Here is a 13,625-nt window from a genome sequence, read left to right as displayed (position 1 = left end):
GTCCTGGTTGTCAACTTTATGAAGTCATGAGAATTATAGGACCTTAAAGGGTTTTTAGGACTATTTAATTCTGTTTATAGTACCCTGTGAACCTTATTGTCTTGTTTATCTAACATCCAAATTTGTCCACAACTCTATCTCAACTTGGCCTACTGCACTGTAAAAAAAACAAAAAACTAACAAACAAACAAACAAACAGAAAACCCCCGAAAAGACGAAAAAAAAGTATGAAAGTAAGTGTCTGGGCTGCCGTATTTTATTTTTAAGTTGACTGAAATTGAGAGGACAAGTTGATTCACTACAAAATAACGTCAACTTGTCTTCTCAAATTCAGTCAACTGAAAATTTTAAAGCAGCCCGGATACTAACTTTTTAAAGTTAAAACAAATAGTTTATTTTTACAGTGTACTGTAGATAAAGATGCCTTTATTTTGAATTATGATTAATGAAAAACACACAATAGTGATTTGTCATTAATGACTAAAACTATCAATTATTCAGGTGAATGTACTTCAATCTTTATGGTAAAAAAAGTAGACTGGCACTTTAACACTAAAACCAAACATTTACTAAGTTAAAACAAAACTTTGTTTTTACAGTGTATGGTTGAATTTATAAATAAGGACAAAAAAATACATGAATTGCATCGCCATTTAGAAACCACCAAAAACTTTGTGCATATATTTTATTATTCCCATGTGAACACGTCAGTGTACAAAAAAATCTGTATTAAAATCCTCTTAAATAAAAAACTGTGTCAAAGAATATTGCTAATAATGTACCCATGCTCACAGCTATCAAAAGTCACAAGCACCAAACAGCTTTTTCATAAATGATCAAGTCTCTAAATGTCCGAGGACACAGTGCATAATATTCCCAAATTATATGTATGGGGTCAAATTTGAGTCAAAAAAGATTCAGAGCTTGTGAAGTCACTCTGAGAAAGAATTTCAAGTAGTGTGAATAGAAAAGATTACCAATTGACCATTAGAGAACAGATTAAAAGCAGAAAGTGTAAATAAAAGTAAGAAAGTATATGGAAAGTAGAAATTTGGCCCTGATTTTGTAATTTCCTGTAAAAGCAGTGCCAAGATTAGGTTTATTTGTAGCTTTAGTGTCACACACAATATGGGAACTTAGAGTTTTCTGCTTGGAATCTGAAATTCACAAACACCTGTTTTCTTTAAGTGTTAACATAACTTGTGCACTTATAATCTTTTAATTTATTAACCACATTTTTGTCTGCATTTTTGAGTTGTTTTATCGGTTTACTATGGCTGATATTTGCCATGGGTTCATTTCACTTGCTCAGAATCTTATTGACCCTATTTTGATCCCACATACATACACATATACGTTAAAGTTCTGTGAAAATAATCAGAAAATAGAGCTATACTTGAAACATTTGTGACCCGGTGTGTAATGTCCTCCATGTAAACTTGAGGACAGGATTGTGGGCAGTTTAAACAGCCAAAAATATCCATCGTAGTCTAGGTCTAACAGTGAATCTCAAAATCCCTTAGTTTAAAATAAATCGGCAAACACCGCCACTAATGGGGAGCAATAGTCTTGTTTTCAGGGTTTTAAAGCAGCCATTCAAGGATGATGATGTTGCTTCTAGGAATCTTAAACGCAGGATGAATTGGGTTTATCATCATGTGACTTTACAGGATTTGAAACTGAACTAAAATGATATTTTTGCAGCATCTTTATTAGATTAACTGGTGTCAAAAGAGTAACAAGTAGCTCAGTCTTTTTTTACATCACCTCCACCCTCAAAGTCACACCAGTCCAGTCATCTGTGGCGTTATGAACGACACCGGATGTGTGAAATGGGAAGTCAATGGATAGCTGATAGAGTTAGAGAAGCCGATCACCGATGGCGTCATTTGAGGCAGGCTGGTCAGCGTCACGGGAGTACGGGCATTCTCACGATACAACACGGGAACTCTGACGACCCTCTGGGCAGTGTAGGGGACAGCGGCGCTGCCGGCCTCCACGTCTGCAGCGATCTGCCGCTTCCACTTGTTCCTGCGGTTCTGAAACCAGATCTTCACCTGGGTTTCCGTGAGCTGCAGCGATGCAGCCAGCCCGGCTCGCTCTGAGCTGCTCAGATAGCGCTTTAGATCGAAAGTAGACTCAAGCTGGAAGACCTGACTCCGGCTGAACACGGTGCGGGTCTTCTTCTTTCGTGCCACCTTTATGTCACCTGAGAGGAGGAAGCAGGAGAGATTCCACTAAATGGAACTGGATCCAACTCAAAAGCCCTTTCCTAAACCCATTTACACCCATTAACATCTGGCTTTTGTATTTAATGGGAAAGGTCACAATCCTCATTCATTTACAGAGACAATTTCCTCTGTAGCAGTCATCAGTATTTATTGGCTCCGGCTCTGATCGCTTCGATCAGCAGTGATGAAAATACGACACCTTGGTGGCGATTCATTTTCGCCTGCCACAAAATACTGTCTGTCTCTGTGCGAGCAGTGCTCGAGCATTTTTTAAAATTAATTGGCACCAAATTCGAAAGAGAGACTGAATTAGTGGGAGATATAAAAGAGAGGTAAACTCAACATTTTCACTGGCCTCCATGCTGCTTTCTACTGTTTACTAACCTGTTTTCTGGTGAATTCATGATATTGAATGTGACACACCAGAAAACAAATAAACAAAATGTAAACAGAATGTAATGCCTATTTTAAGCATTTTTTCCATGTTTGAACATCCTGCAGAAACGTGCTAATACTGGTGAAAATAGGGCTAAATCATCACAAACATTTATGATTCAGCTTCTCTATAACTTTCTGTTGATGTTCAATTGGGAAAATATGTGCTTATACCTCCACATTGTATGGGCAACTGATGAAAAAAACTACAAAAAAAAAACACATTAAAAAATATAGGATTTTATTTATGCTTTTTAAATTTTAAAGCAGTGCCTGGTCAAGTGTTATTCTCCCTTGACCTGGGAACTCTTAGCTACGCCCCTGCAACTTAACAAAAAAAACGTATGTGGACCTGTTTGTTGATAGTGCTGTCAGGAAAAATAATCAAACTAGTAAGAACTAAAAGTTCTGGAAACACCAACACCTAAAACACCAATAATCTTACATTTTGGATAAGACAACCAACACACTAGATGACGAGTTTGGGGGGGAACAGCGCAGGCGTAGTGAGGATTCTGCTCTTCTGCAGACCGCAGAGTGGATTATTTTGTTCAAGTTTAGGATGTAACCGGTGTGCTTTGGCCTCACCTGTATCACAGCTGTCCTCTCGAGAGAAGCAGGAGGAGCGTGCGTCCTCTTCTTCTCTGTCATCCGTCAGACTCTCGTCCCCCTTGTCCTCCGGCTCATCGGTCTCCCCCCGCCCTCTTAAAGTTGGGGAATCCCGGTCGCTCGTCGGCACAGGGTCTGTGTGTTCACTGTGGCACGGTGGACCTGCAGAGAACGTGAGACGGTAACAAATCTTACTCACTGTCCAGGCTTCATTTCGCTCTTGTCCAGCAGCAGGACATTATCTGACATTTTGCTCCAAATGTGCGCATGCACGCCGCCCCTCCTTTCCAAGATTATAAATAAGCGTCAGTTCGCCACTGCTGGTCTATTTGGAGCATCAGAGTGAGGGTTGTGTGCATGCCAAAAACTGTTGGCTCGCGCTGCAGGCTGATAATTAGGAAGTTTGGGTGATTTACGCACGGAGGAAGGGACAATGAAACGTGCTAAAGCCCCTGTGACCTGTCCTCTTGTGGCCCTTTGAAGAACCAGAGTGAGATGTTTATAAGAAAAGTATAAACGCTGGACATTTTTTGCCTTATTCTGGTCCAGGTGGCAATTTACGCACTTTTACGCACGGATTGGGGAGGTTTTATTACGAGTATGAAATGTGTTACTGGGTTGTACATTGGACATCAGTGTTTTCGCGATCCTGACAGGTAGTACTTGGTCACGATTGAGTCCCGTAAAGCAGGTTTAACAGACGAAATGAGAGCAATAATTTACTCTTTTCCGAACATTTTTTATTCATCTTTCTTGCCAGCTGCGGACAAACAAATATTAAGAGGTGCACTCACTTTTTGAGGTGCCGTGCGCTGTGTTTGGTGACGTCCCGCTCCAGTTCAGCACTTTACTATCGTCCTCACGTTTACTTTCCACTCCGGGACACATCACCGGGCTGTGGTCGGTAACTTTACGGCTTGGAGTGTCCACGCGCTCCTCAGATGAAGCCCCTGTGTACGCGGTCCCCAACAGATTCTCAATGTAAAAAGACGAACCTCGCGACGGAGGACCCAGCTTCGATCTCGGCGCTGTGTCGTCAAGCATGTTTTCTGTCCTTCCTCGGGGAGCTTTTCAGCTTAAAATACAAACACAAAAAAAAAATCCCAAAATTTGGATTTTATAAAATCATTCTGGATAATGTGACTTGCTCACAACCAGCAGTGTCTCCCGCTCCGCGCAAACCATCCCGGCGCAATCCATGAGAGCAAAGATAGCTCAGTCCTCCGCTGTCAGAGATCCAGACAGAAATTTGGTCTAGTAGAGAGACGAGGAATTACTCCAGAAAAAAGAAAACACGAGACTGTCTCGTTCTCCGGAGCCTCTCGTGCAGGCTGTGTGATAGTGTGCCTTGAGGGAGCGCAGAGATGCTGTATTTAGGTCAATTAGGGAGCAAACCAAAGCAGAGATACAGCGCTGTCCTCAGGGCTGGAGACAGAGTTTCATGAAGAATGGCACAGTACCGCCTATTGGCTACATCTGTCCATGCACACTGTAGATTTACTGTGCATGCTGTAAATCTCCTATTCTGTCAATTATTAGTCGGTTTTTTAGCGCCATTGGAAGCTAAAAATATATAATTTAAATCCATATTTCTCTTAATAATGCTGCATTTGCTTGATCAATTATTTTTATATAGCCTTCTTTGTTATTAATGATTAAATTATTATTTTTTTGTCATGGAGGCTACCTTAACTTTAATAGAGAACACAAGGTTTTTCGATCGAAATGTAACTCAGGCGAGATGAGAAAAAGAAAACACGTGAATCCTTTATTTCGTCCGCCCATTTGACAAAAACAAACACTAAAATTGTGTTTAAAAATAAATAAATATATGTCGGAGAGCCTAGAAAACTTTTTTTTTTTTAATATTGAGACATAAAACTATTATAATAATAAAAATTATTATTACTTATGTTGTTTAAAAATTGCAGAAAACCTTTTTTTGTGATGTTTGGACTAGAGAGGGGCAGCCGCGCGTGATGAAGCCTGTAACAGGCCGCTTGGTCGCATTTTAACCCTTTACAGCTGACAAGTCTCCTAATGGCTCTTATTTAACAGCTGTTATACTGATTCTATATGTTAGAGTTCTTTAATTTGTATTTCAGTTTTTGAGAATGAGCATGTTGTCCAATACCTGCATCTTAAAAAAGGAAGAAAAAAGTCTGACAGTGAAATTTTTTGGCCCTATAAAATTCTTGATGGCATTTTTACAAAAACTGACTTTTTAAAAAAAGTTTTCATTTTTGAAAAATTTGATTAATGGAATCTATGAGCAAATATTGACTATGAGACACTAGATGTTTATAAAAAGTTAATTCCTTTGAGTTTTGAGTTTACATCACACTTTTTCAAGTTGTTTTTTTGACCAGCTATTGGCTTACAGACTAGTTTTCAAGCCCCAAATTATGCTAATAAACACGTTACACTCAGATTTATGGAGAGCACAGAAACTTTCCCTTTTCAGCAATTAAATGTGAAAACATATTTTAAACTCTGCACAGTAAACATTCAAGTGACAATAAGCAAAACACATTTTGGAGTGGAGGGAGGGCTTTTACTTGGTTCACCACTTACATGAAGAAATTCTTCTGCAAAAAAACCCCAAAACAACAACAAAAAACATAGTTCACAGAATAATTCATGTTTATGCATGAGTTGTTTATTTGCAAACATTTATTTCCAAATGCACACACCCGCAGGCATCCACACTGTTGACATCAACATGCTGTTGAAGCTGTTCTTTGCACCACAGGCTTCAAAATACTAACAGAAAGCCATTTCACCATGCAGTCATTATAAAGCCTTGTATGAACACTCAAGTGTAACTTATCCTTGAAGAATTTATCTTGTTTTTTAAAGAGCCTTACCACCTTAAATGTCCGTGGATAGTCCTGGCTTAGCATGAGCTAATGAATGCAGGAGGTGGAGAATGTTTCGTCAGCTGCAGAGCTGTGAACAGTGGAGTAAAACACCACCGCGTTTGGAGTTGTAATAGGATTTAAACACTATGAAAAGCTTACTTTCATCTGTTAGTAGCCGAGAACAAATGCAAAACATCCCAGGCTGCAGGTTTTCAGACTACATGTTAGTCAATCTTTTATAAATCAAACTTTTTTTCTATTTATTTTTTGCAAAGAACACACTGTAAGAAATGTAAGTTCAAGAATCATGAAAGAGGAAAGTGGACAGAGTGGTAATCTGTCAGTGTATTAATCCCTGTACAGCTGACCGGCCAGCACAGAACAACAAACCGTTTGTTTTCTCAGAGGAATTACTCACAATTGTTCTCCATTGTGGCACTAAATTGACTTTATTTAAGCCTCTTTTGCAAGTAATAGCCTATCAACCTAATACTCTGGATTCTGGTCGGGGTGTAACACCTCCACACACATTTTTACATGAATTCTCAAATTACAAGAACACTAACATAAAAGTTTAACTCTTTCTTCAGCATTTTTTTCTTTTCAGAATGCACATGGCGTATAGTTAAAGCTGATATCTGTAATTCATAAGAAGGTTATGAGTAGAGTATTATATTGTGGGAATGTTTTGTGGCAAAACTTGCACGAACAGTTACTTTACCTAATCTGATGTTTGTGCTCACTGGTTTGAGGCTGTTTTTTTTTTAAATTAAAAGATGAATTTGGTTTGACATGAAAACAATTCAGGAAACAACACAGAAACTATTTATTTAGATACATGGGGACAGAAGCAGGATTAAAAAAAATCAATAAATAGTTTTATTTACTTACCTTTTTAGAGACAGTTGGCTTCCTAGATTTTTGTAAAAGTGAGATGTTTCAGTGTATTGATAGCAAAGTTTAGGACAAGAGTTTCCAGTCCTTTTGGTTTACGTTCCCTCAAGGCCTCTAAAAACGTGGCTTCAAATATTAAGTTTTTCTGTGTAAAATTAGGCATTCATAACTAAATGAGCAATAAGAGCAACAATTCATCTTAGGCATTTTTTTAAATTTATGAAGTGTTTTAGCACTCAGAAATCAGCTAGTCTTCTTCTTCATTGGGACTGTGTAGTTTGATTTGATTTACAATGACAAAACAACCTCCAACTGTCCTCAGATTCTAGTTCAAATATTGCTGAACTCTGATTGGTGCTCGGAAGTATGACATCACATTTTTTCCCAAATGAAACCCAGCCCACTTCAAGTCAGTGATGCACAGCACAGAGGAAAAAATACATTAATCTCTCATGTGAGATAACTGAAACTCCTTTAACTTTAGCATAAAATCATGCTTTGGTATCATCACTCATCACATACTGTAAAGCAAATGGAAAAAATAAAGTTTTTAGGGCCTTTAAAACAGAGGCGTGTCCATTTTCAACCCCTTGCTAGAGGTTGCATACGTCTGTGAGCAGTTTAATTTCTTAATCATTTTTATCATTTTTTTTAAAGGCCACATGATTTACAGCTATTAAATATTTAAAAAGAGAAGAAAAAAGACTAGAAAAAAAGCCTGAAATAAAACTAATTGGCCGTATGTACATGTAGCAGAAATCCACCTTTTATTCTTCTTTCCTATTTTCAAGTGACCCCTTAGGTTTTTTTAATGACCCCCTGTGGGGATCTAACCCCTATGTTGGGCACCCCTGGTTTAAGATTATCCAGATGTGATTTACAGCCATGTTGACTCCTTATTTATTTAGTTTTTAGATGTTAGTTGGAAAAAATCACAAAGATGTTTGAGTATCTGGTTGTTTAATTGGTCTTTTGTGAAGTTCAGTACTTTTGGTGGATTTTTTTTTTTTACCAAATGTGTGCAGTTTTGGAGTGTTTTTTGCCTTGTTTTTAAGTGCAGGGTAATTTGACTGTGGTCTTTTTAGTGGAAGTATATGTGTCATTACATGCTTATTGGTCAGCGGTTCATAAAGTCAAACAGAGACGTGGCGGAGAAAGAAATCAAAGGAAACAATTTTTTCAAATTACCTCACATCCTATTAATCTGGAACTACTTTTGCGGGCTGTGAAAGGACTCTGCAGGGCCGAGTTGCAAAGATGCTTGCATGCAGTTGAGGTGTGCGGGTATTTAAAAAGATACAGAATGATGGGAAATTTAGCTTTCTGTTGTTTTTTTTGTCCTCAAACAATAATTCAGACGGACATGTTTTTGTGTCAGTTTGAAGCAAGTTCGAAACAATCTCATGCTACGATAACCTTACACTTCCTTTCCTGTCCGGCCTCATTGTGAGGCGTTGCACAGAGGCATGTTCAGGATCTCTTAATTAAGGCTGGCACTGCTGCTTCACAAGGTGGATATGATGCAATGGAGACCTTAACCTCCACATTTCCTGCTGCATGATCACTTAGGACAAGGAGTCTTTTTTTAGGACTCATTGTCTAGAAATTCAGTCATATTTCTAATATATTTGATTTAAATAGAGTTTACAAGCAAGGAAGGAAAATCAGACAGAGGATTTATTTGGTCACTAAATATTCGTAGGCTCACTGTTTGTGTTTACCTACTGAGTGAATATAAGTTTTTAAATGCAATATTGTACCGATACACAGACACCATGTATCCATTTTTTTTATTATATAAATTGAAAATAAAATTAAACTTTTTGTAGCCTACTGGAATAATCAAACGAACAGCTTTTTCAGTCCACTGTCACATTTTGTTGCAATAAAAACAACTGAGGTGTGATGAACAGACTGAAAAATTATCTCATTGGATAAACAAAAGTTTTCCTTTGGGGATATATAATTTGCAGTTGAAAAAGGGTAATAAATTGCATGTATCGCAGTATATGTCATCACAGTAGTATATCACATAATGTTTAAAATTGCAGTAATATTGTATTGTGATTCAAGTATCATAATAATATCTTAAGGTCTCTGGCGTTTATCACCCCTACTATTGTAGTTAAAGTTAATCATTGTCATATAGTTAATCATGTTAAAAATCTAATTGTAAGTTTTGTAGAAAATCTTAATTTGCAAAATAACTTTCACTATGGATTAAGCAAGAAGTGTAATATTTACATCTGAAATGTAGTGAAGTAGAAGTTTAGCATAAAATGTAAGTAAAGTACCTCAAACTGCAGTACTTTTATACCTTTTTCCCTTTACACCACTGACTATTTGACTATTTGTTACTATTTGAACAAGATACAATTATTAGGCAGTCTCCCAATACTACTACTACTACTACTAATAATAATAATAATAATAATAACAATAATAATAATAATAATAATAATAATAATAATAATAATAACACTTTACAAATCAACCGAAATATATAAATAATTAATTAGATATATATATATATATATATATATATATATATATATATAATACTAAATAACTAAGTCAATAAGTCAATAATACATGCTTCGCTGTACAAAATAGACATAAATGAGTCCCAAACAAGTTTTTCTGTTTACCTTCAACAATATATGTCAGCCAGCCCAAGACATGTAATCAACTCCTTTTTCCACATTCCAAGTAATGGTGATCTAATAAGATTTTTAAATGTTACAAATACTATATATCTGTACAAATAAAGTGGTACTAATTGTTAATTAAACATAAAGTCTAAATAAATAGTCATTTTAAAGCCACAGTACTCCCAGAGAAGAAGTGCAGGACAGTAAATCTTGCACGATCAATCCATGTCATTATTTTGATTTCCTGATGACAACTCGAAACATAATCATAAATTTAATACATATAGGACCTTAATCCGGTATCATTAACAGTGCATATGTTTGTGCTGCTTCAGGATGGGAATCCCTTTATAAATAGTCTGCTGCTGGGGGAATCCTCCGCATCATTACTGCCACTATAATGGGCCACTGTGGCGATGCAAGCTGTTGAGGTTAAAGCCATGGCCCACAATGCAATAGTGTATATGAGGTCAGGAAGGTCCAGACATCTTAGGTCGGCCTAAACAGAGCCAGTCAACCAGAAGGCCCCTTTATGCCACATCAAGCGTGGAGCTATTCACCAATCTGTCTGATTCTCAGCTCTCCTGCAACTCCTGCTCGTCGTCCTCTGCTGTTGTTTTATCCCAACAGCACTTTTATTTTTCTTACTCAAAAAAAAAAAACCCCCAAAGTGCTGAACTAGTTTCCATCAGATGAGATTTTAAACACGCTGTTTCCCTGGCAGCTCGTGTCAAATAGGTCAGCGTTGGACCCTGCGTGAAAACAGACCTCCGGGCTCCCGCTGTCACTTATCAGAAATGCTTCTTAATCTGCGTTTTATACCTGCTCAGAAACTCCAAAAAGAACACTCCAGATTACAAGCATCGAAACTGACACATACTTCTCCTGCTTAATCCCTATTAGCCCTCACCTTACTGCACCCGGAGCCCGATTCACTGGGACAAACCAAAAGGCATTCTGGGAGCTGTTTGGTTTATCGCAAAAAAAGCCTCTGCAGCCTCGCACAAAAGCTTGTTAACAAAAATAATAACCTGGTTGGCTTTTCTTTTTGTTAGAGTTTTGTCTCTCAAGCTTGAAAACACATTAGAGTCTTGGCTGGAATAAACTATTAATGCCTGTTTGTTTAACCCTTGAACGGCAAATTAACCCCTGTTAGAGCCACCTTGTCAGCTCAGCACAAAGGAGGGAAAGGCTTGATATTTTAACCACATTGTGGCCTAATGCCACACATCCCCACCACTGTCTGACAGAGCAAATCATTTTTCCTTTAACAGCTTGAAACCTTCAGAAAAATACCCACACTGAAAATCTGACAAGTTAATTTTACTTTTAAAAACAAGGCAAACTGATTGCCTTGAAAAAGAAAAAGTAAATACTCTTAATTTATATTTACTTTGTATCAAATCGTTAAGTTTACTCAAAATGTAGCTGTATTCACTGATTTTTTTTAAGTTGTTTCAACTTAAAAATGACAGGTGAAATTACTTTCTCATTGTTATCAACTTCAGTAAATCAAGTTGGTCTGACTTAACTTGATCATCACAAAGGATTTTGCCAGTGATGAAGTTTGGAGATCTGCAAGTTGTATTTTTTTTTAACATGTTTAAGAAAATACAAATATGACTGACTGGTTTGCAATGAGCATAATTCAGATATAAAGCACAGTACACTTGGTATGCTAATGTTGCTAAAACTTAAAAAGACTGCTTTAATTATACATGTCTTTATGTGTGTGTGTGTTTTTATGGTGCAACAACTTCATGAAATTGAGTAAATTTTAAGTAAATTTAACAGTTAGATATCAAGTAAACAAACTAAGACTAATAGTTGTATTTACTTACATTTTTCAAGTTTCAAGTTTATTTAAATAGAACTAAAAAAATGTTGTTTTTTACTTAATTTTGCGAAGTTGTTGCAACTTAAAAATGACAAGTTTTATTAAATTAAACTTTCTAAGTTTTAGCAAATTTAGAAAACCAAGTTGACTGTGCTATATATCTGAATTGTGCTGGTTGTATTTTCATTAACATGTTAACAGATTAGAGCACGCAGATCTCCAAACTTCATGATCAAGGTAAGTCAGACCAACTTGATTTACTAGAGTTGCTAAAGAAAAACAAGGTAATTCCACTTTTCATTTTTAAGTAGCAACAACTTGAGAAAATTTAGTAAATGCAGCTAAAATTTGAGGAAACTTCACTCTTGGATATAAAGTAAACATTAATTATGATTAATGGTTATATTTACTTTCCCTTTTCAAGGCAATCAGTTTCCAGGATTATATTAAGTATAAAATGAACTTGTTAGATTTTACAGTGCATTACAACCATTTTTTCAAGGTTTTGCATCATTTTCATGCACTTTAACAGCCATTTAAATAACACTAAAGCATTAAACAGCTCTTTTCTTTGCACGTTAGTGATCAAGGCTAATCACATGGGATAAGTGCAGCCGCCAGCAGGTATACCGACACAGGAAACATGTTTTATCCCTGTGGGTGTGGGGTGGGAACGAAAGGAGCACTTGTGATGGATTACAGGCCCCACCACAAACACTGAGACTTATGGGACATCAGATCAATGAGAAAACATCCCTGTAATACCACTAATGTCTTTAGCCGTGCCGGGAACTGGGGTCAAATGTTAACGTAGCACTTCATGGGATAATTTCAGCTAAATAATAATTGAAGGAAAGCTTATTGATAAATGCTTAAACTTTGAAGGTTTTAAAACTTCATAGAGATGTCTAATAATAGAAGTCTTTTCTTGCTGTATGTCTCTCTGTGCACACTCTATCTGACCCCGAGGTTCAGAGCGTTTTTTACATGCAAACTGAGATTAATCTGCAGAAAAGATGGACATCCAGCTGATAAAGAGGAATCGCGTGAGAAAGAAGTCCACTCAAGGTAGCAGCTGACTGCCATGAAGAGTGCACTGCCCTCCGAGGTCAAAGCACTTCTGTCATATTAGCTCATACACAGAGTCCATATTTTTCAATAAATCATGGCCCTGAAGGAAAGCTGGGAGTGCACGAGCTATGAGAGCTGCAGTCAGTCCTGCCTGTGGGCTTCTTACTACACCACTGCTGCTGAATTACACTAAACAAGGAAAGCTAAGGTGTTTGATTTTGATCATATGAGTTTCGACTTCTAAAAACTGTTGCTTTCTCCTTGAAATTACAATTCATCTATGCAATAACAATTAGAAATCATCTCAAAGAGATATCATGGTTTGTCTTTAACATTACTGTTCATTAAGCAAAGTTGTTTGAGTAAAATTCTGTAAGGCCAAAATGTATAAGTCTCTAAAAAAATGCTGTATCTAGCATAATAATAATAATAATAATAATGATAATAATAATAATAATAATAATAATAATACCAGGAATAATTATAAAAATAATAATAATATGTGCAAATTTGCCTGGGAATTAAAAAAAAAAACAAAAACATTTTCTAGTCTTTGCACTCCTTAGATGGCTTTTGCTTCTTCATATTTTTTTTCTCACTCATATCCTCTCTACATACACTCCACTTTACCATTTCCCTTGTGTTGTCCAAATATATATCCTATAGGCCTATATATAGCCTATTATAAATTTTGGGGGGTTGGCCCCCCTCTGCGTGCCCACCTATGTTGCTTACAAGAAGACCAGCCACTGAAAAAAAATGTGTTCAATATTTAAATGAGAATTTAGACCTATATGAAACATGCATTATTCATTTCTCCTTTTTCTTCAGTTTTTTTTTTTTATTTATCACCCCCCAGAGACAGCCGGTGCTATATATGTCCAATATATGTCCACTTCTCCGTCTTTCATTAGAATTGGGGTTGATCTGTGGAAGGTCTCCATGGAGTCTGAGGGCCATCTGATATGATTAAACATACATGCAGAGGGTCAGGCCAAGAAAACCCAGGAGCGGCAGGAGAGATGAAAGAGACCAC

General features: G+C 36.9%; 1 protein-coding gene and 1 long non-coding RNA gene across 2 annotated transcripts in view; one reads left to right on the top strand and one right to left on the bottom strand.

Moving 5' to 3' along the window:
• LOC148185662 (uncharacterized) overlaps positions 1-13,625 on the top strand; it is a 73,242-nt gene that overhangs the window by 32,809 nt on the left and 26,808 nt on the right. The window lies entirely within an intron of this gene.
• LOC121961797 (homeobox protein HMX3-like) lies at positions 410-4,658 on the bottom strand. The gene is made up of 3 exons (XM_042511826.2): positions 4,070-4,658; positions 3,255-3,437; positions 410-2,209 (listed from the first exon to the last, which is right to left on the bottom strand). The coding sequence occupies exons 1-3, from the start codon at positions 4,317-4,319 to the stop codon at positions 1,782-1,784; spliced, it is 861 nt and encodes a 286-aa protein (XP_042367760.1). The 5' UTR covers positions 4,320-4,658; the 3' UTR covers positions 410-1,781.

The sequence above is a fragment of the Plectropomus leopardus genome, chromosome 23, assembly GCF_026936395.1.
Source record: "Plectropomus leopardus strain MGB_pleo_1.0 chromosome 23, ASM2693639v1, whole genome shotgun sequence".
In the NCBI taxonomy this organism is placed as follows: Eukaryota; Metazoa; Chordata; class Actinopteri; order Perciformes; family Serranidae; genus Plectropomus; species Plectropomus leopardus.
Note: the sequence above shows the minus strand (reverse complement) of the source record. Positions and strands in the feature narration are given on the sequence as shown.

What these genes read in the sequence shown, in the direction of transcription:
- LOC121961797 (XM_042511826.2), bottom strand. Translation starts at nt 4,319, where the DNA reads ATGCTTGACGACACAGCGCCGAGATCGAAGCTGGGTCCTCCGTCGCGA. An exon ending in AGCGCACGGCACCTCAAAAA is followed by an intron (nt 3,438 to 4,069) that starts GTGAGTGCACCT and finishes CGTTCTCTGCAG; the next exon opens with GTCCACCGTGCCACAGTGAA. An exon ending in AGAGGACAGCTGTGATACAG is followed by an intron (nt 2,210 to 3,254) that starts GTGAGGCCAAAG and finishes TCCTCCTCTCAG; the next exon opens with GTGACATAAAGGTGGCACGA.